The following is a 22,997-nucleotide window of genomic DNA, read 5'->3' as shown; positions in this document are numbered from 1 at the left end:
ACAAATATTGGTTTTTTCTGATAAGAACCATTTTTTATCAGCTAGCAATTATTTATCTGGCATTTGCTCGGTGCTCAGTGGTTTTGTAGCCATTTATTAAGTCAGATATCTACATGGTAAATTGGTAACAAGGGGCTTAACAGAGGGAAACAGCAAGGAAGCCACGAGTCCCATGTGCACCGTGAAGTCCTGGTCCATTAGCCACCTTCTTTATCCATGTGGGCATTTTGCAAGGCAGATGTGTCTGCTTGCATTGATGGAAGCTTGCTGCACTTTGAAAACAACATCCTAAACAGAAAGGAAATCACCCCAAATGAGTTTCACCTGTTCTTTGAATGGTGTAACATACGTCGTAGATTAAGACTTCTGAAAATACAGTGAACTCTCGCTCAGATGAAGGCATCGGCTTTTATGGTTTGCCTACCTTCTGGGATCACGCTTCCCTATAAAGTCAGACTGTGTATAGTAACGAGCGAAGTCTTACTTAATTCACTAATCCAGGCCCTTGAAATTCAGGCAGTCCCCCACTGCTTCTCTGATGTCTTCCGATTCCAGGTGCTCTCCTTCCTTGTCTCGGTAGCTGATTTCATATTTTAATTCACAAAGAACATAGAATCCATACAGCTGTAATCCCAGCACCTTTGAGATGGAAGCAGGAGGATCAAGACTTCCAGGTCAGCCTGGGCTACCTGAGATTGTCTCTAACAAACAAAAAAGACAAAAGAGAAGATACAGAGGCAGAGACATAGAGAGAATTGCACACAGAGAGAGAACTACCCCTAACTCCTCTAATTGTCCCTCCTGTTAATATAGGTGGGGGGGTGTTCTCTCCCTGTTAGCTGTATCCTCTGTGCTCCAGTCTCTGACTTCTTAGCATTTTTATCATTTTTTCAATCTTCTCCCCTCCGGTGTGTTTGTATATAAAGTAGTATTTGTGGTATGCCCTCTTAAACACACAATGTTCTGGGGATCAAACCCACGTCTGTCCTTCCACAAGTTGGTCACACCACTTACCTCTGAGATGCCTACCAGCCCCTACCTTTTGAGACTTCTTTGTCTTTTTCTCCTGAACATGTGGATCAATGCTCTCTTTTCTTTTAGAAGTTAAAAGCAAAACACTATTGACATTGAAAACAACTGACTGAAAGGAATTCCTCGAACCTACTGGACACTCAGCTACTCTTTCCTGTCTATCTGTATGAGTCAAGGCTTTCTAGAGTCACAGAACTTCTTATGAATGAATCTCTCTCTCTCTCTCTCTCTCTCTCTCTCTCTCTCCCTCTCTCCCCCCTCCCTCCCTCTCCCTCTCCCTCTCTGTTTCTCTCTGTCTGTCTGCTTTCCTCCCTCCCTCTCTCCCTATCCCTTCCCCCATAGGTAATTTCATGTGTGGCATGGCTTTTGTTACAATCAGTATGCTGAGGATCTGAAAATATTTATTTATAATTACAAGCAGTTCTCTTAATTTAAAGCCCATGCACATATCAATTTTCCTGTCCATCTACAATCCATTAAATAGCTATACCTATGCCTCAAAGACACCCAAATTAGTGCATATATCCCAACCTCAGCTTTCCAATCTCTTCCTGGAATCATGTTTCTGATTTCGGTAAAAGGATTAATCATTTACCCAATAGCAGCAACCCAAGTGTCAGTCTTACTACCTACCTCTCCATCAACTCTCTAATCCAGACACCAAATCTTAGGGTTTTTTTTTTTTCTTCGAGGAATCAGTGATAGGATAATTCTGGTCCTTATTTTCTCTCTGGAATCTACTGACTTCTCTTACTCTCTGCCATAACCATTCACTCTTATGGATTATATCAACAGCCACTAATTTGTCTTCTCGCCTTAACAACACAAGTACAAATCTGATTGCACTACTCCTCCAGGTAAAACCCCTTTGTGGTTTGCCACTGGTCTTGGAAAAATGGCCCAAATTCTTAATGAGGAGTTCTGACTTTTTTTTTATTGTTTTGATAGTTTTGTTTTTCTAGACACTCGGTAGCTTTAACCTTTGGCCTCTCCAGTTTCCAACTTAAGGTACCAACCCTCTTAGTTACTTCAGGTGTTCTAGAATGGTTAGCTCATGTTCTTCCTCAGGAAACCCCTTTGGCACCCACACACCCTGAGCCCCAGAAAAAATGTGAATGCGTCTCCTTTTAACCCCTCTAGTGCGTTCCAATATTCCTTTCCTCGATAAATCTTATGAAGAAAATGATACCGTTACTTTAAGGTTTCTGTTGTTTGACTTCTATTATCCTAAGTTTTGCTCTTCGTCATTGCGGCCATAGTTTCTACCCAATTCCCGGCCTCAATTCATGTAAAAGAGAAAATAAGTAATGTGTTAGAATAGTTGATACATATTAGCTTGATTTTAAACTAGTTTGTAAGACCCCACTCTCATTCCTCTTCTACAGATAAGAAAGTCAGGTCATAAAATGGCGCAGAACTTGCTAACCAGTGAGAGCACTAGAATCTGAAAACAGAAGATTTGGCCATATTCTTAACCATATTTGCAATTAATTAATCAATTAACAAACCCTGCAGTCTTGAGGTTTCTGTTTGTTTGCTTTAGATTCACAAGATAAATCTTGAATTTTTTTTTCTTTTCAAAAGGAAAATAGGAAGCTTGAGAAGTTGTTTACTATTCATGAGCGAACCTGTATGAGCCCACCTGTAGACACTGTAGAATGTTCTAATCATTCTAAAGTAAATGAATGAGTTAGAGCAACTCAGAAGACAAAGTGATCGATGGTAAATTAATAATGACACATCTAAAAAGAAGGGTCACTTAAGTCATGAAAAGGTGTTCGGGTTTTTTGTTTGTTTGTTTTGTTTTGAGACGTAGTATCCCAGACTTGCCTGACTCTTCTGTGCAGCCGAGGATGCTCTTGAACTTCAGATCCTCCTGCCTGTACTTTCTGAGTGCTAGGCTTATAGGCACACACGTGATTTGTGTGGAACTGGGGAATGGAACCCAAGGCTTCCTGAATGCTAGGCAACACTACCAAACGAGCTACTCCCCAACCCCAAAGTAATATTTTTGCATAGTGATTATGTAGATTTTCACTATGGCACATAGTTTCCCTTTGGTAAATATCTACCGAGTGAATCAATGCATACTTACATTTAATGCCTCTTAGTGGTCATATTATATGCAAGTTCATGCTTGAAACCAGGAAGATATTACATTGCATTACCGTCTTTATTGGTAAAATTATATGCATTGCTTATTTGTTTGCATAATTTTTATATTCTCCAAACTTTCTACAACTAATGCAAATTATTTCTATAATAATTAGAGAATGATTAAGAATAACTTATTCATTCACAAGGTTGAATATATATTAACCAAAACAGTTGGGTTCTATCTAATTCATATTAAATATGTATATTATTTCCTCCTTTGAAGAATGCAAAATATACTTAGAATGGGTATGGTCTATAAAATTCTGAAGCTCCTGCAATAACATTTCATCTATTAAAGACACAAATTTTGTTGACCATGTCCTTTGCTTTACAGAAGCATCTCAATTTCAGGAGGTCCTATTTATTAATTGTTGCTCTCAGTGTCTGTGCTACTGGGGTTATATTTAGGAAGTGATCTCCTGTGCCAGTGAGTTCATGTAGACTTCCCACTTTCTCTCCTATGAGGTTTAGTGTGATTGGCTTTATGTTGAGGTCTTTGATCCATTCGCACTTGAGTTTTGTTCATGGTGATAGATATGGATCTATTTTCATTCTTCTACATGTTGATATCCAGTTATGCCAGCACCATTTGTTGAAGATGCTTCTTTTTTCCATTTTCTACTTTTAGCTTTGTCAAAAATCAGGTGTTTGAAAGTGTGTGAATGAATATCCCGGTCTTCAATTTGGATCCCTTGGTCCTCCTGTCTGTTTTTATGCCAATATCAGGCTGTTTTCATTACTGTAGTTCTGTAGTAGAGTTTGAAGTCAGGGTTGGTGATGCTTCCAGAAGATCCTTATTGTACAGGATTGTTTTGGCTGTCCAGAGATTTTTAACAGCAGCCTACAGAATAGGAAAAGATCTTAACCAACTCCACATCAGACAGAGGACTAATATCCAAAATATTCCAAGAACTCAAGAAACTTGACATCATAAGAACAAATATTCCCATAAAAAATGGAATAAGACCTAAACAGAGAACTCTCAACATATGAATCTCAAATGGCTGAAAGGCACTTAAGGAAATGCTCAACATCCTTAGTCATCAGAGAAATGCAAATCATAACAATTCTGAGATTCCATCTTACACCTGTTAGAATGTCCAAGATCAAAAACACCAATGACAGCTTATGCTGGAGAGGGTGTGGGATAGGGGGACACTCCTCCATTACTTGTGGAAGTGCAAATTTGTACAGCCACTTTGGAAATCACAATGGCAATTTCTCAGAAAATTAGGAAACAATCTACCTCAAGACCCAGCAATAACATTTTTGGGTATATACCCAAAGGATGGTCAATCATACCATAAGAACAGATGCTCAACTATGTTCATAGCAGGGTTATTCATAATAGCCACAACCTGGAAACAACATAGATGCCTCTCAACTGAAGAATGGATAAAGAAAATGTCATATATTTACACAATTGAGAACTACTCAGTGGTAAAAAAAAAAATGACATCTTGAAATGTCCATGCAAATGGATGGATCTAGAAAAAAAAATATATAGTGAGGTAACCTAGACACAGAAAGAAAAATAAAATATGTACTCACTCATAAGTGGCTTTAAAACATAAAGCAAAGAAAAAACAGTCCACAAGTCCATATAATCTAGACAGCAAAGAGACATACATGGATGTACATAGGAAGGAGTAAATTGGGGGTGTGTGGGGGGGGCATGGGTAAGATAAAAAGGGAGAGGGGATGAAGGGAGATGAGCAGGCAAAAATGTATAATTCAATGAAAACGAAAAGACACATATTTTGAACATTTTTGCTTAAACTTTAGAATATTCAAATTTTATACATAAACACAAAAATTGTGCATGTGAATTTGGTGCCACATGATAGAGCAATATGTAGATCTCGCATGTGATTAGATTAAAACTATCTGTCTCCTAAACATTTCCCACCTTTTTACTGCAGAAGCATTCAAAATCCTTTCTTCTAGCTTCTCTAGACAGAGTGCACAGTTGCTTTTTGGGTGTGTTGCAAGAATATCCTCATTTTGATGATCTTGTTTTGTGTGCGAGTTGAAGCCTTGATGTGAGTCATTTTCAGAGTCCAGAGTGTTGACTCTTGCGTGACAGAACCATCTGAAATGCCCCTAAAAGAGGCCACATCACTGTAGCTCATGGGACTTCACAGTGTCTGAGTTTCAGCCTATTCTAACAATGAAGCGGTTACTGTATGGAATTACTCTTATAAATTTCTCTTGTCCAGTCGCTGCTGCTTTAAACTGGAAATAGTATTATTCTGAAAATATAACCTCGCGGAAGTCTTTCTGAGTGCTTGTAGACCTGTATTTAACACCTTTATTCCCATCCCTGTGTTGTCTAGACATGCCGGATATGTGTATTGCAAGCTCAGTAATTCACCTCAGGTTCTGTTATATAGATGATCTCTCTCTCGTTCATTTCAGATTATGCTAAGATTGTTCTCCCTTTATGCACTCCTACACTCGACTTAAGAAACATTAACCAAATTAACTGACATACAGCTGTCGTCACACTATACATTGACATGGGAACAATTTTATATCAATCCTTACTGTACTCAAGATTCTACCCAGTGAATTACATTTTATATGTGCATTAGAATACACACATCTGAGAAATCCAGACTAGATGGTTCTGTTAGTATCTCTGAGGAAAAATTTAAAATATGAAATAGATAAAATTTATTTAATTGTGTTCTTGAATAGTTTAAAAGTAGGGAGTTAAAAATATTTAATTATTTAACCTCAGTTAAGAATGCAACATATTTACAAATTTATCAAACTGTCACATTTGTCATTATATATAATATTGCAAGTGAGAAAAGTCATCAATACTTTGTTGAAAGGAATGAGAATTCAAAAACAATTTTGTTGGAATTAAAAAAAAAAAAAAACGCCACAAAGAGAAGTCATGGCATCCACATAGAAGGTTTACTGGAAGAGGAGAGAGAACGGGCAGAAATGGGAGCAGAAAGAGAGGGTCGGGAGGGACAGGGACTGGTCCCTGGGGGCCAGAATAGCAGAAGAGAAAAAGAGAGGGAGAAAGAGACTGGAGGTGGGCAGGGTCCACCTTTTAAAAGGGAATGTAGTGAATGCGCACAGCAGGTGCTCTTATTGGCTGCAGCTGAGGATGAATCCTGTCAGGACCCCAAGGGCAGGCCAGTCCAGATGCCTGAGTACTGACATTAATCGAGAAACCATCTGTCTCTTGTATATTTGCTTCCCAGGTCTTCCTCCGTGTTTCTTCTTGCTGTTTGGGTTGCTTCCCTTTCTGTACAACCACTCACTTACTCATCTAAGTGTCTATTAAAGATTCTGTGCCTCCAGGCTCAGTAGTCGTGCAAGACTCACACAAAAAAAGCTGGGCATGGTAACACACACCTTTAACCCCAGCACTCAGAGGCAGAGGAAGGTGGATCTCAGAATTCAAGGCCTATTTGGTCTATAGAGTGAGTTCCAGGACAGACAGGGCTACACAGTGAAACCCTGTCTTGAAAAACAAAACAAAAACCAACCAAACAAAACAAAAATCTAAATGCCCCTCTACTGAAGAATGGGAAAAGAAAATGTGGTGCATTTACACAATGGAATACTACACAACAGAATAAAATGACATCTTGAAATTTGGGGGCAAATGGATGGATCTAGAAAACATCATATTGGGTGAAGTAACCCAGACACAGAAAGACAAATAGCATAAATACTCATTCATAAGTGGCTTTTAGACATTAAAGCAAAGAAAAACCAGCCTACAATTCCCAATCCCAGAGACCCTAGACAATAATGAGGACCCTGAGAGAGACATACATGGATCTAAACTATACGGAACATAGAAAAAGACAAGATCTCCTGAGTAAATTGGGAGCATGGGGACCATGGGACAGGGTAGAAGGAGAGGGGAGAGAAAGGGAGGGGGGACACAGAAAAATATATAGCTCAATAAAAACAATAAAAAGATTCATACAAAATGAAATCAAATAAAATAATAGAAAATTTAGCTTGAATGCATTGCATAAAATAATAGACACAATAGGCATCCAGGCAGACCATCATTGTATAACCAACTATATTTATCGTCGCCTGATTTCACCACACCCATGCTTTGTAGACAGCTTATTCTTCCACTTACATAGAGTGAATGAGGGAAAACTGGACACCATTTAATCACATAATTTTCAGTGCTCTTAATTTCCATAGAACCATCTAACTCGTTACCAATATATTATTGTTGTGTCTCTTGCCTGTGCATAGAGAAAGTGAAAAGAGAATAGTGAGATGCTAAAAGCTATGTCATGCACAGGACAGTGAACTAGGTGAGCAGTTCACTTCTTTTGTAGATTGACTGATGTTTAATCACTGGTATGTGTGGGGATCCGGGGCCATCGTTACAACTGAAATACTCTGATGCCTTGTGGGTGAGAACACTTTGTCTCAATCCTGAGACACAATGATTCAGAATGTCTCCAAACTTTGAATCCATGTACTTTTTTCTTATTTTTCTTGGAAATCTTGTTGGATTTGTGCTGCTATTTTAAAAAGTTTAACACCGCTGCTAATCAATGCTTATTTTCCTCTAAGTAGCATTTATGAATGTTTACAGTCTCATTATAAAACTGAATAAATTATCTTAATAAAACTTTTGCCTAAGACATACAAAGCAAAAAGAAGAAAATACACTTTCTTTATATCCTACTTATTAGAATAACTAGCAATCTAGTATACTTCTTTTTCTTCTATTTTTTCTGTCCATAGTTTTACATGCATATGAAGACTTGGTATACATGTATTATAATTGGGTTGGTTCACTTTTAAAGTAAACGTGGTTCTGATTACCAAAATATGCATGTTTAGCCCGGCAAGGTCTGTAAAAGATTTTGGTAGCAGAACCCTTGCCCCTGTTTTCTACCACCCAGTGCATCAACCCAAAAGCAAAGGGCAAATACAAAATGTTAGAGTCCAGCATTCTGAAAAGCAAGATACTTGCATGCTTGCCTGGAACAGAAACACAAGCTAGATGGGACCCAAATGGCTGTTCAGCTAGTAACTTGGCCAAGAATTGGAGACAGCCATGGACAGAATGCATACTTACAGGGAGTGAGGCTAAAAGAGCTTCAGTGGAGGTCTGGCCAAAAGTCAGCCCCACTAATGAGAGCGAGCAGCAGGGCATGTTAGAATCTCGGGCCTTGAGGACAGACTGAGAGCGGTTCTTAGTCACAGAGTGGACGGATTTTAAAATGAGCTAGAGAAACTAAGATAGAAAGGAATGTTTTGTTTTTATTAAATGTATTTTTATAAAATATTTTTAAGATTAAACCGCTGAAAATTAGAAACATAATTTGTATTTTTTTCAACCAGTAGTGGAAAAATAAAGGAACAAAGGAATACTTAGTAATTAAAATATCTCTAACAGTAGGAAAAAGAAGTAGAAAATTGACCAAAAAGATTAAAAAATAAAACAAAAACACACAAAAGGAAAATATAATTAATTAAAGAGATGACGTTGTGGAATGTAATTTTTAAAACTGTTGCTATTTGTTTTTATTTATTTTTATAATTGATCTAGCAAGACAGAGCAACAGAGTCTTTCTTAAATGGAACAATAGAGCAAAATACAGGGCTGGGGAGATGGCTTGGCTGGGAAGACATGTGCTGTGCCCACATGGAAACCTGGATCCCCATGCTCAGCATCCATGTGAGAGTTGGGTATGTCAGGTATGGCAGCATGTGTCTGTATCGCAGCACCCAGGTAAAAGTCAGGTATGGCAGCGTGTGCCTGTGCCCCGAGCTAAGTAGGCACAAATGGGAGAACCCGTGAGGCTCTCTGGCAGTTGGTCTATCCAAACTGGCAAGCTACAGGGTCAGCGAGAAACCTTGTCTGAAGAAATAAAGTAGACGTGACCTTTGTCTTCCACATATGCACATACATGGTCACATGCACCCGCACTTGTACACACACACACACACACACACACACACACACACACACGAGCATATATTAAGCAAAGTCAACTTAATTAAAGGCATTGAAGAGCTGTATCACCAGTTAAAATTTAATTGGAGGTTAGATATTGTGCAACAAAACAATAAAATGATAAACCTAAGGAAACATAATACTGAGGAACAAAACCATACAATTTTACATGTAATAATTTATTCTACATAAGCTTGAAACGTTAAAAGTCAAAATAGGTAGGACTTTAAAGGAAACAAAAACTCACACTTCATGCAAGATTTTGTTATACGTTTTTATAATATCGATGAATATTCATAATATTGATGCATGAAATCATATTAGAATATAGAACTTTTACTAATATAATTAACACGTTTTAATAAACATTATGGGGGGCTTGGTACCAAGTATAAAGCATATTGGATTCTTGAATAGGAAACAATTTATTCTCAGTAAGATCTGGTAGAAGATAAAAATTTTGCTGAAAAACTCTAAGATGAACACTAAGATATTTTACCTAAACTGAAATTCATTTAATTAAACTACCAAACAGTTACTCATAGGCTATGAGGACCCTCTTAAAAATGATGGTAAAGGTTTCAAGTCGAAATGTAGTAAAAATGATTTTCTGTCATAGCTCTTGCTATGCCCAGTGTCTTCCATTTTTACAATGAAACTCCAATTCTTCCTTTATTCCTCAATCCACAGCAAGTATGTTGAATTTGCTTAATGTGTAAAGAAGATAGCAATGCAGGTACACTTCCTTAATCTCAACTATACATGAAGAAACTAAATTTGAAGATTGAAGGAAATGAAATGCTGGTTGGATTAACAGTATAAAAATAGTCAACTATAATGATTTGACACTTTTTAAAACATGACCTAATATGAAAAAATCTTTTAGACATTTCAGATTCATATATTTTATTTATGTTTCTTTCTTAACGTGTCTTGTACATGTATTAGACATTTATACACCTTCCTCTAAATTTTATCTTTAGAAATATTTATACTTACATATGTATTTTTTGAGAATTTCATGTAGGAATACTGTATTTATGTCATTTCCCTCCCACCCCTTTCTTTACTCCTCTTGTGACCCTATCTCAAATTTAAGACCTCTTATTCTTTAGTTATTATTGTTACATATATATACATATATATCATAATATACTCATAAATACAATTCTCTGAGTCTCTTTACTGTTGCTCTTATGTCTGCCTTTTTATGGTTGCACATTTGCACTTGGATAACCAATTGGGGGTTTGTCCTTGGAAAAGACTGTTTCTCCCTCTCTCAGCGACCTTCATTACTTACCTTTATCTAGTGGTAGGATCTTGTGAATGCCTCTCCCCGCCCCACATCATGTTGCCATGTCAACCAGTTGTGTTGTTTTTAGGTTTGATTGTGTATTGAGTTTTCATGGGTACAGCTTTCTCAACACATAGAGAAGACACTATGCCACAGGCAACCTCTCCACCCTCCAGATCTCAGATTCTTTGTGCACGCTCTTCTTTGATACTCTCTGAGCCTTAGATGCAATAGCTGTATTGTTCATTTATCAACTCGAGCTGGGTACCTAGGAGTCAGTTCCTCTCTACATTTTGACCAGCCGTGGCCTTCTCTAATGATATCCATCTGCAGCTTCTTGGATGAGAAGTGAGAGCTCCACTTCCCTGTGGATACAAGGGTATTTAGGAAGCAATTAGAAAGTACGCTGGCTTAGGAAACTGACAGTAGTCAATTCTATCAGTAGTCTGCCCTATCAGTCATGGTAATGAGATAGGTTTATAGTGTGAGGCATGAATTCTTTCCTGTTAAGTGAGACCTAAGTCCAATTTGATAGCTGTTATTTGCCCTTAGAATATAAATGCCACTCAGGGCTACCTTGCCGTGCCGATCATTGTCATGGCATTAAAACTAAGTGGGCTATTGATTGTTTTTCTCCATCGACAGCTCGCATGGCCCCTTCTAGTACAGTGAGAGCTAGTTTCCAGGGAGAGGTATCCCTGTCAGCTCCAGCTCTAGTCCTCCTAGTCCTTGTGCAAGGAGTGTGGTTTCTTCCGATATGGGCTCTTCCCTTCTGTTTCTAGAATGCAACTGAGAGAAATGACAATGGACTATATTGTTTTAGGGGTCTCCTGCACGTACATTATCAACACCTCAAAGGGACATTTCCCCTGCTGGCACAGAGGTTTTGTTAGTTTGTAATTTTGTGTGGGGAGCCGGAGGGTGTTATCAAATATTCTGTTTCGCTCCATGCTATTATTATTATATTTTTGAATTCAGGGTCTGTCACTGGATATTTCTCATTTATGTGTGGTGAAAACACTCAGAATCTTTGCTTTTAAATTTCCAGATGGATTACAGGTAGCACAAATGAATTTCATCAGTTCTCGGGTTGATGGATGCATAGAATGTGTTGTTAATGGTGCCAAGAATAAAATAGTATCACCGTTGATCTCCCTCTGATGCATGGTTTCCTTTGCTTTGGCTGTGTAAGCCTTGTAGTGTTACTAGATGATCATAGGGTGCCTCGCTGATGTTTGAGGAGCCACCAGGCTGTTTTGATCTTCATTCCCATCAGCAGTGTGCAGGGCTTCCTTCCACTACACGCACTTGCCTGCACTTCCTAGTGCCATTTTATCTTTATCATTCTCTTTCAGTTGTGTTTCTCCCAAGTGACACATAGCTTTTCCCACGAAAACCTGGTCTGATGCTTGCATCTTTATTTTCACTTAAGAAAATTCCATTTGTGTTTAGCATAATAGCTACTGTTCCTTAATTATTTTCATCATTAGGTTTCTTATTTTAATCTATTTATTTATTTTATTCATTAATTCATCCATACCCATTTGTTTTTCTTATTTCATTAAATTACTAGTAATATTTTCTTTTTACTCATTGGGAATTTTTTTATCATATTCATTATACTAAAATGGCTATCTTTCTTTCCACATGTCTGTTGTCAAATATCTATTTCTCTGGTATATGAAAACTATCTATCAAATATTGACCCAGCTAAGTCATTTAACACTGCTTTTGCCCCATGTATTAGTTAGGATATGAACTTGGCAATTTAACAGGCACCAAAATTAATTTAACTACTTTTTTCTTCTTCATTTCAAACACATTGGCCCAAGAACGGTGTTTTTGACTCAGCAGATGGGTTGCAGTAAATAGAAAATGCAGCTAAGCTACCATCTTTCTAGAAAGCTTACTCATAAGTTTTGAGACAAAGAAGGAATAAATTTTAAAGTAAAGGACTAACATAAGTTCAATTAAAAAATTAATCTGCACTTGAAAAGGCTCAAACAAGACTGACCAAGAGAAAATAAAATACAAACAAATAATATCAAGTTAAATATATTAATTAAATTCACAGAAGAAATTTTAAACAAAATGATGTAATGAATTGTTTTGTTAAAATGACTAGGACATAAGCAAAATATATAATTTTCTGTGTAATAGTGATTTCCAGGCATAACTCAACAGATATTAGCAGAATTGAAAGCAAAAATAGATGGCATTGATAATTTAATCGGATAGTTTTATCAAACCTTAATAAACAGACAAAACTGAGGCTATGAACAAACTTAAGAGAACATTTCAGGAAGTGAACTATCTAAAACTACATAACTCTGTAGTTGTATGGCTTAATATTTTACCAGCATACTCTCCAGTGTAAATAACTGCATAAATTCTAAATGTGAAGTTACCACATGGATTCAAGTAATTTATTAGAAAGTACATTAGGACCAAATAATACTTGCCTTGCCACTTAAAGGGTCCCTGTTGTCATCATCTAAACTCCAGTATGGAGCATAAGTAACACGGTTTTATAACTTATATTTGTTTCTATACACTTTCCATTACATAGTGACCAATTTCTAAAAAAAAAAAAAAAAAAAAAAAAAAAAAAAAAAAAAAAAAACCAAAAAGATTTAAAGAAATCTACTTATTATTGCAGCCTGGGCAGCAAACATGTTGGCCGTACTATAAATGTTAGCCAAGCATCTAACATACTAGTCATCTGTTGTTGCATAGAAAATTCATCCAAAAAAATGTGTCTGAAAACAGCAAGCATATACTATCTCCCTGGATCTGGAAGCTATGAAAGGTTTGTTTTTTAATGCCCGTGACTGAGGGTCTCTCATGAGGGTACAGTCAGTCTGTTCAGTAGAACTATGGTCATTTCAAAGCTTGGGCAGAAGGCTTGGGGATTTGCTTCCAAGCTGGTTTGTGTGGTGCTACACACATTTCAGGTCCTGGTGAATTGCTGAACTCTGATGGCTTAGAGCCTCGCCATGTTACACTGGTGTTTGATAAGGTTCTTCGTGTGTGACTACCTCCTCTCTCAGTATAAGAGATCTGAGAGATGGAGAACCCAAGAGGACAGTCCCACAGAGAACCCAGTTACTTTATAACCTGTTTCCAGAAGTGACACCTCATTGGCTCTATGGGTTCTTTTTGTCTGAAGAAGACCAAGCTTGATTTTTAATTATGTGGGAAGATTATTCATATGCATTGCAAACATTAGATATCTATACCATATAACACACTCCTAGGCTTCACCATAGAATGACTAGCATTTTCATTTCAAGTACTTAAGGCAAGGCCCCATAGTCTATGACCTATAAATAAGTATGATCCACTGTTTGTTTTCATAGATAGTTATTACCTACTATGTACCTACAATTAATTCGGTTCATACATGTCTCAGTTATCTTTACAGCACTATAGGAAAGGTGTCATTTCATAGATGAGAAAACAGATTAAATATTTCAGGATGCCAGCATAGATTTGACTAATCCCGAATTCTTTATATAGTCTCCCTTTAAGTATTTCCTGTAAGAATATTGCATTCTATTCAAATTGAACTTTCCTGAATTCTGACAATATTCCTCTTTCCCTTCTATTTATTGTTTTACCTCTTCCATCTCTGGGAATGCCCTCCCTTGCCATTTCCTTCTGTTAAAAGTTTACGGATGAATCAGGCAGCATTTGACAAATTATTAATCTAATAACTACAGATTTATGGGGTTAGTATTGCAATTCAATACATATAGTATATAACGATCAAATGAGGGTCACTGACTATTATTTCAAACATTTGTTATTTTCTTCTTTTGGGAACATTGAGTTTTCTCTCTTCTGGCTTTCTGAAGCATGCAATAACTTACTGTCAGCTAAAGTGACCCACAGTGCTGTAGAATATATCCAGCTACATTCTGTATTCATTAATCATCCACTCTCCACCCCCTTCACCTAGCCAAGCCTCTGATAGACTGCCTCTACTTATATAAGACCAACATTTTTATTTTCTGAAAACAAATCTAGAATCTTTATTAGTTTTCTTTAAACAATTGCCGGGACCAAAATCAAAGACAAATTAGGCATAGTTTTGCTCGGTTATGTTATCAGATTTGGGGTTTGTTTTCTTGTGGGGATTTTGTCCTTTTTTTCTTTTCCTTTCTTTTTATTTTTACAAATACAAATAAAACATGAAAAACTCTACCTCAAAATAATCTAACAGTTCAACAAAAATCCTTAGCTGTGGTCTAGACATTGACAGGCTACGTCACAACTTAAAATCCAATGTCTGTATAGAAGCTACAGTTTGTAGCATTCATCTTCCTACCTCTTGGTATCTTTCCTAAATCCCAGTGGGAGGAAACCTCAGTATCATTTGTCAGGTTTATGTGCCTAGTGTTGTCCTTTGCATTGGTTAACTGTTCAGTATAGTCCGGAAAAGGATGTGGCACATACATGCTGTAACCCTGCACATGGATTATTTTATATTGGTAAGGTATTTGTCTTCTAAATAAACTACTATTTCTAAGATTATCATATTGGAAAAAACTAACAGTCATAATGTCTAACCTTCTGTGTAGTAACTTAGACTGAGTAGAGTCTCATTTCGATCTGAAACTCCAGGTATACCTAGCGATTCCCTCTAGGCAGTTTTTCCCCATCTTATTTTATCCTTGCTACAAACTGCAGGTAGAACACAGAACACTGGCTTTGGACTTAGGCTCCATATTGCAAGAGTCCACTGGGTAAGTAACTAAATGATATATCAAGGGTATTTTAGGATGAAATGTATTCCCCATGAATTTTATGTATACTTCAGAAGTCTAGAATACCCTCTATTTAGATTTTTTTCTTCTCCTGAAAGAATGAACACAGAACCAGAGAAGCAGATCATCTTTCTCTGCATTACTAAGAACATTTGTGATGCTTGTGTTTGGCACAGGTTTTGCTTGGTCCATCTTATTTCACTGGATATTTCTTAAAGACTGCACTGAAGTAAGTCACACAGAGAATAAGAGAAATGAGTCTGTGCGATAAACAATGCAAAATCGATGTAGTATAAAATCAAATGGCTAAGGCAATCACAGATTCAGAAAATGTAGATACTTGTGCTTGTGTTTGCTAAGTCATTTAGTCCTTGATTACCCAGTGTTTTCTATTTTGCTAAACCGTTGCAAACACTGGAGAATCTTTTGGTTTATGTTCGTATGAAGCTTTCAGCATTGATCCTGACTTTAATGCTCAAAAATCCAAAACATAAACCAAAGCAAACAAGTAGCAGAAACAATGACTAAGGCCAGAGTCCTGGCAGTGAGTCATTTCTATGGCGGCTAAATTTGTGTCAACCTAAATGCCCATCAGGGCGCCTGCACTTGGCAGAGCACTTCACAGGGTTTGTCTGAGGTTGTTTGTGGATGAACTTAACATCTGAACGGTAGACAAACAGACTTGTCTTTCTTAGTGTGTAGACTTTATCCAGTTGACTGAAGAGCTGAGTGGGAGGAATTGAGGGAGAGCATTTGTGTTTTCTGGACTTCACAGTTGGCCCTACTAGGGTTCTGAGCTTGTTAGTCTTTGTGATAGAGCATAGCCTGCAAGTTTTCCTTTTTCTCTGTCTTTTGGAGTCAAACTAGAATCTTGTATTGGCTCTTCTATATTTCTAGCCAACAGCTGCCGATCTTGAGCCCTCTGCCTTCATAATCTGTGATCTTGACAGAAAAATCTTTTTGCATGTGTAGACATTTCTAGTACATTTTCTCTGGAAATCCCTCAAGAGACAAGGCCTCAAGAGACCATCTCTTATTTCTGAAATTACATTTTGTCTCTACTAATCTGTATTAACAACTAAAAGATGTGATTGAAAAGCTGCCCCAACATCTCAATATTGTTTCTGTAGATACCATATTTAGGTGTCTTCTTATTTTGTGGAGTTTCATCTTCCTCACTTTAACTATGACATTCACTTTGATAGAAAAACAAACTTTTATTAAACTTGTATAGGCCTAATTACATGTAGGTTAGCTGTCTTTCATTTCATCTGCACACAGAGGCCGCAGATAATAATTGTAACATTTCTCTTTTTTATAGTAAAGAATACCAAAAAACAGATAAAGTACGTTGTGTTTGGTATGCAGGTATGCTTTTTGCAGAATTCAGCATCAGTACTACAATGCAAACCTGGATGCTATTTTGAATTAATAGGTGATGGAAGAAGAGGAGCAGGAGGAGGAGAAGGAAAATAATTTATGTTTAATGCTCTCGGTTTTTTTCTTTTATGACCTGAGTGAAACATAAAATGACTGTGGAGATGAGCCGTGATGCTAAGGAGTGTAACTCACAGTCATTGAAGACTTCGGTATTGTGGCAATCAGACTCAGATTTTTACATGTTTAGAAGTTCTCTGTCCTGCCTATCTGTCCCTCAGCATCTGTTCATTTCCTCTCTCCATCATCCTTTTTCCAACCCACCTCCAGTTATTCACAGCACAAAAAAATTGATAAATGTTTGAGATGATTCATGAGCTAATTACCCAAATCCAGGCCCTGCACATTGTGTAGAGATCCTGAAATATCACCATGTACCCTATAAATGTTTACAGTTTTTACACGCTGAATTAGAAATATTTTAAAAATTCTGTCTAAACACATACACTAAAACAATCAATACTTGTCATTTTCAAGTAAATAAAAGCCAAGCTTAAAAAATGTGGGAAGTGAGCAATGTCAGGTAGTAATATGGGAGAGCTAGTGAGCAATAGATAGGGATTTTAGAATTCAAAAATATAATTGAAATTAGGGGTTTGCCAGCAGAATAGATACAGCTGAAGAGAGAAAAGATAAACTGGAAAATAAATATAAAAAGCAATTGTGAGTGTAATACAGAAACGGTATGAACAATAAAGCATAGGCTATAATAATAATAATAATAAAATATATCTAATATTAACTCATTGGACAATAAGGCACAATATAAAAATCAGTGTTAGAAGCAATAAAATAAAGTATGTGTGTTCATATAGCCTTATTTATTTCTCCTGATGCTAACTGCCCCTTGTAGCTCTCTGGGACAGGACCTTAGCCATCTTAGACTTCTTTCAGCCTAAGAAAGAAGTCTATTAGTATTCAGTACATCACAGAGTTATTTTTTAAAAAAGAAAATCAGCTTAGATTGGGAAAATGATTTGGTATTTTCTATCACACTAGATGCACAGGAAGACTGAGCAAACTTATGGAGTTCCCATATATCCCTGTGTCTCCCACGGCCGTTAGCATCTCTCACGGGAATGGTGGTTCTCTGTACGTGGTAATGCCTGCACAGATACTGTGTGATTGCCCGAAGCTCGTGGTCTAATCTGGTCTTCACCTTTGGAGATTCACATCTTTGGTTTAGACAGATGTAAAATAGCATAAACCCACCCAAATAATACCTACAGCATGGTTCTCTGCAGCAGGGGTCCTCTGGGCTTTGTGCATTTGCCCTCTTTCCATAGTCTACAGTATCTATTAAATCTTAGAAGGGTGCTCCATACAGATCAAAACTTTTTATGAATGATCCGTTTAATTCAGATATTCCACATTTGCTTTTTTGTTTCATGATTCTCCAGTGAAACTAAATTAATTGTGTGTGTGTGTGTGTGTGTGTGTGTGTGTGTTTCTGAGGATGTGTGCAGGGGATGAGTGTTCATATGTGTGCACAGGCATGGTAAGGCCAGAGCTTGTCTTCTGGTGTCCTCCTCAATCACTTTCCTCCTCCCTCTTACTGCACCTGAATCGCATCACTTGGCTGTGCCGCCTGGCCTGTGTGATCTCCAGGGACCCTTTGTTCCTTCCCTGATGCCTACCACGTGCTGGAATTACAGACACATGCTATAACCCCATCTTTTATGTTGGGAATCTGAAGTGGGGATTTCCTGCCTGTACAGCAACCACTTTACTGACTAACCCATCTCCCGAGGTCCTGAATCGCGTTTTTATCTGGTGGACACAGTCTTAAGGGAATTAGCCCCTTTCTTTTTATGAACACAGGTGTCTTTATAAATGATCCCTGCTCCCTTGGGCCTATAAGCAGTGGCCATAAAGCAGAGAAACGTGCTCATCTAAAGCAAACACAGTCTTAGTCTAATTTGCAGTAGCTCATTTGTCTGGGATGTAAAATTGTTGGACACAAGTGTAAACATAACAGAAATGAACTTCTTGCAGACTCCCACTTGCAATAGTTTTCATTAAAAGCCACGAAAGACTTCCAGTTTATTATCAAGCACATGAGCTTTCTGTGTGCTCACCAGAGTTATGTTATTTTCCATCCATTTCTAGGTATTTCAGACATTTCCAAACTGTACCTCTGGTGTTACTTTAAGTATAAATTGAAAATGAAAATATTGCACAAGATGCTGAATTCCAAGATATTTTTTTTAAACTCCCTATTCCTCCCACTTTCAAATGCTGAACACCAGGGAAGGTTCATTTAGAGCTTGAAATTTCAACTATTTTAATTTTGAACATGCAGGCTTCTGTGATTATCTAGTAGTGATCAATTTGTTTATGTTTTCTACAAATGTCAGTTTGTTATTAAAGTTCAGATTTAAGAATGGCTGGGCAAAGTTACTTTATGGGCTTGAGTGTGGGTTCTAGGAACCAAGTAGATATGAAATTCTTACTTAATAAAAATGAGCTTTCATTAAAAAGATTATGGGAATTGTTGGTCAAACCCATCATATTGAAAAACTATATTCATTATCAAGGTAAGGTTGTCATCTTCCAGATAGCAGTGGTAGTCTTAAGAACTGTGGATGATAACTGCCACCATAAATTGAATATTGCTCATTCATGTTAGAACAATATTTCAAGAATGAATATTCATCCTCTTATAAGAAAACAGAACAGTCAGTATGTATTTCTTTTCAAATACCAGTTTTATGTTAAAAATCTCAGCTCATATTCACAAATTATTCACACAAAAAATAATTTTAAGTCTTGTGAGGTAAACTGACTCAGTTCATGGATGTTCTGTTTTTCCTCACAGATAATGCCTCTGAGGTAGCAATTACTGCTCCAGGAGCTGGTCACCACAGAAGCAGCTCTACAGGCCCAACACCTGACTGCTCACCTCCATCCCCCGACACCGCCCTGAAAAACATCGTAAAAGTTATCCGACCACAGGTAAGTAAGTACCTAGAATGATGTCATCTGCACGGTAATGTTTCTGAATTGATACACGTAAACGCTTCACTTCTACGCTGGGGCTGTTGTGTAATTTATAATAGATTTGTGTATTAAAAGAAGAAGACTCAAAACAGGCTGCTTGCTTCCCACAAAGTTCATAATAGATGCTGAGATCTCTATTAGCTCTTGGAAAATGAACTTTTATATTAGGAGAAGGATTAAATGAAGCATAGAAAAATGAATGGCCGTTGTGCGTTTTTCTCAGTATTCTAGCAATGGTGCTGTGGGTCTTTAGCTGCCACTGTGTTCTGAAGCTTCTTCTGGACGAGAAGTGCTGTTGTGCGTTTTCTCTGAAATGTATCCAGCTGCTTCCAGCTGCCTCTCCCTCGAGGCATCTCATGCTGTCGTGTTAGATCCTGCACTACTAATCTGCAGAGTGTCCTCCCGTGTTCTCATTCTTGGTGATCCGTCTTTACCTTTTGTTCTTTTTTTTTTCCATTCTTGTCACTTGTCTGTATGTTTTTTCCTCATCCCCCTCCTCTTTCTGTTGGGTTTCCCAGTAGGCGGTTTGCAGGCAAGCTTTAGAAATATCATTGGGACAAGCTGTTCTGTGATATTTCATTGAAAATAGCACGTATAAAGCTGTTTGCATTATAGTTTTTGCCAACAGATGGACCTAGAACATGGGATTGGTGGTGTTCTCAACCTGGCTCATTCTGAATGGGCTTCATAAAATCCAAAAAAGGGGGACTTAAGATCCAACCAATGCCTTTCAGCATCTCTGAGACATAGGGCATGAATAAATTGTTGAGCCAATCTGTAGTGTAATCTTATGTCTAAGACAGTATAAGCAATGATTTGTTTAATAAATAACATTCTTTGTTATAACTTACTTTAGATTATTATATGGAAGTCTTATCCTCATCAGATAATAGCATTTCATCTTCACATATCCAGTATAGTTTATAAAAGGTCTTTGTATAAGATGGATTGTATGTTGGTTATCATTTATTTAATAGCTAATAGCCACATATAAGTGAATTAATGCATACCATATTTATCTCTCTGTGTCTGGGCTACCTTACTCAGGATGATTTTTTTAATTCCATTCATTTGCCTGCAGATTTCATGATGTCACTTTTTAAGTAATACTCCATTGTGTAAATATACCACATTTTCTTTATCAGTTTTTCTGTTGAGGGACATCTGGGTTGTTTCCCAGTTTGGGCTATTATAAATAAAGCAGCACTTAAGAGCATAGGTGAAAATATATTCAATAAAGTATTTGCAAAAGGAATCTAAGAATACCTAAAAAAGCTCATCCACCATGGTCATGTCGGCTTCATCTGAAGATGCAGGAATGTTTCAATATATAGAAATCAATAAATATAATCACTATATAAACAAACTGAAAGAAAAATCTAAGTGATTGTCTCTTTATAACAGAAAAGGCCTTTGACAAAATTCAAGACCCTTCATGATAACTCCCAGAGAGAGTAGAAATACAAGGGACACACCTCAATTTAATAAAGGCAGTTTATGGCAAGCTGCTTGCCAACATCGAATTAAACAGAAAACTGCTGGTTTCAAGAAAGGACTTGGAGACCTGAGGACATGCAAGGAGCATGGATAGGCGGTGGACGAGGACATGCAAGGGAACATGGATATGTAGTAAAAGGGGACATGCAAGGAGCACGGATAGACAGTACATGAGGACATGGCAGGAACATGGATAGGTGGTGGAACAGAAGATTCTCCAGTGTGCCCTCCAGTAGTCAGAGTGGGGACGAGACCGTGTAGAGCTCCTGTTCCAAGGAAAAGACAACTGTTGGTTGGTTTATATAAGTGCCTGTACTTGGGGCACAAGTGTAATCTTCTCAAGAGCTTGCCGGTCTTAGCTTTCCGTCTGGAAATACAAGAAAGCTGGTTAGAATCACTGGTTAGAAGTGCTTCGTGTCCCTATACTAGTAGGAAATTTTTAAATTTAGAAATCAAAGCGATGGCCTAGCTAATGCCAGGAGACGGTTCTGCCATTGGGCTACATTCTTAGCACTGAATAATAAATTAACAACATAATCAAAGTAGTTTCACTTTAGAAATGAGAGAACTTTGAATTCAGTTCCCAGATAATGGTGGAAGAAACCGATTCCCAAGAGCAGTCTTCTGATCTCTACTGAACATCATGATACATGCACGTCCATACTCACACTTGTTATACCACACACACACTCACATACATACACACAAAGATGCACACACATGAACACACTACACACAGATACATACACATGCATGAACACATGACACACACATGAACACCCACACATACTCACCTGTGTGCACACCATACACTCACCCTTATACACATACAAATACATACTCACACATGTTTAAACAACATACATACATATACATATATATGTATATATCACCCACACACATGTACACACCACACACACACACACCACACACACATAAGTACACACCTCACACATGAACACACAAACACACTTCCACATGAATATCATGTCACATGCATATCCATAATCACACATGTATACCACAGGGGGGGGGAGGGAAAGACAGACATAGATACACACACTTAAAAACATAAGCTTTGAAACTAAAAGAAAGAATACAAACTAATTTGCATTTCTTTACTTGTGCATTTTTTGCCCATGGGAAGAATGTGTGAAGAGGTGAGGTGGTGAGTAAGCTTTGCCGAACTCATTGAAAGTAGATGTTGCTCAGATAGCACAAGCTGGACCCCTTCTGCTGCATTCCCAGCTGAGTCTCTTTATCCTGCCTCTATGTGGAGAGCCATTGCACCCATGGAACCCTGGCTTCCGAGGAGAGATGGAATGTGTGCAGCATTGCAGGTGTTCTGAGTAGTGTCTTAATTACTTGCAGGCCGCAGACTTTGCAGGGCTCGGTTGGGTTTGTGTTTGTTAACTGGCTAAGTCGCAGCTGTTGGCTTCCCATCCCTGTTTGATCTCCTCACCTTTGTTTCTTTGGGTCCTTTCATGTCTTAAAGGCCTCCAGATTGCCAAACATCCTATATTTAATTAATTAGAACTGAAATATTTATATGCTACTGGCTTCTCTTTGTTTCTCTCAAGAATATTAACCTGTAAGGCCGAGTTTTTCTGTTTAGAATAACCCCCAGACTTCTACCTAAAAGCCAGATCGAATATTACCCTTAAAAAATACTTGAGAAATCTCTCTTGAAAAATTAAGTAGGTGTATTGACATGCCAATTTTCTTTTTACTAAATAATTGCATATTGCTTGAGTTTGGCTTTTTGTTCCTACACTGACATATAAAATTGTATTTATTTGTAATGTACAATAGCGTATGTAGATGAATACATACTTTGTGAGTTGGA

At 37.6% G+C, this 22,997-nt stretch overlaps 1 protein-coding gene across 19 annotated transcripts in view; it reads left to right on the top strand.

Annotated features, from left to right (window-relative positions):
* The window catches only part of Anks1b (ankyrin repeat and sterile alpha motif domain containing 1B), an 861,781-nt gene that overhangs the window by 277,955 nt on the left and 560,829 nt on the right, over window positions 1-22,997 (top strand). For all 19 annotated transcript variants that reach the window (XR_005975765.1, XM_041666272.1, XM_041666261.1 and 16 more), the window contains one exon: window positions 19,473-19,609. Coding sequence is in view for 18 of the 19 variants with exons in the window: in XM_041666272.1 (XP_041522206.1) it covers window positions 19,473-19,609 (137 nt within the window). In the remaining variant the exon portion in view is untranslated. The remainder of the gene's footprint in view (window positions 1-19,472; window positions 19,610-22,997) is intronic.

Source organism: Microtus oregoni, unplaced genomic scaffold (assembly GCF_018167655.1).
Source record: "Microtus oregoni isolate MIOR12 unplaced genomic scaffold, Mior012 000001F_ref0000356, whole genome shotgun sequence".
NCBI lineage: Eukaryota > Metazoa > Chordata > Mammalia > Rodentia > Cricetidae > Microtus > Microtus oregoni.
Note: the sequence above shows the minus strand (reverse complement) of the source record. Positions and strands in the feature narration are given on the sequence as shown.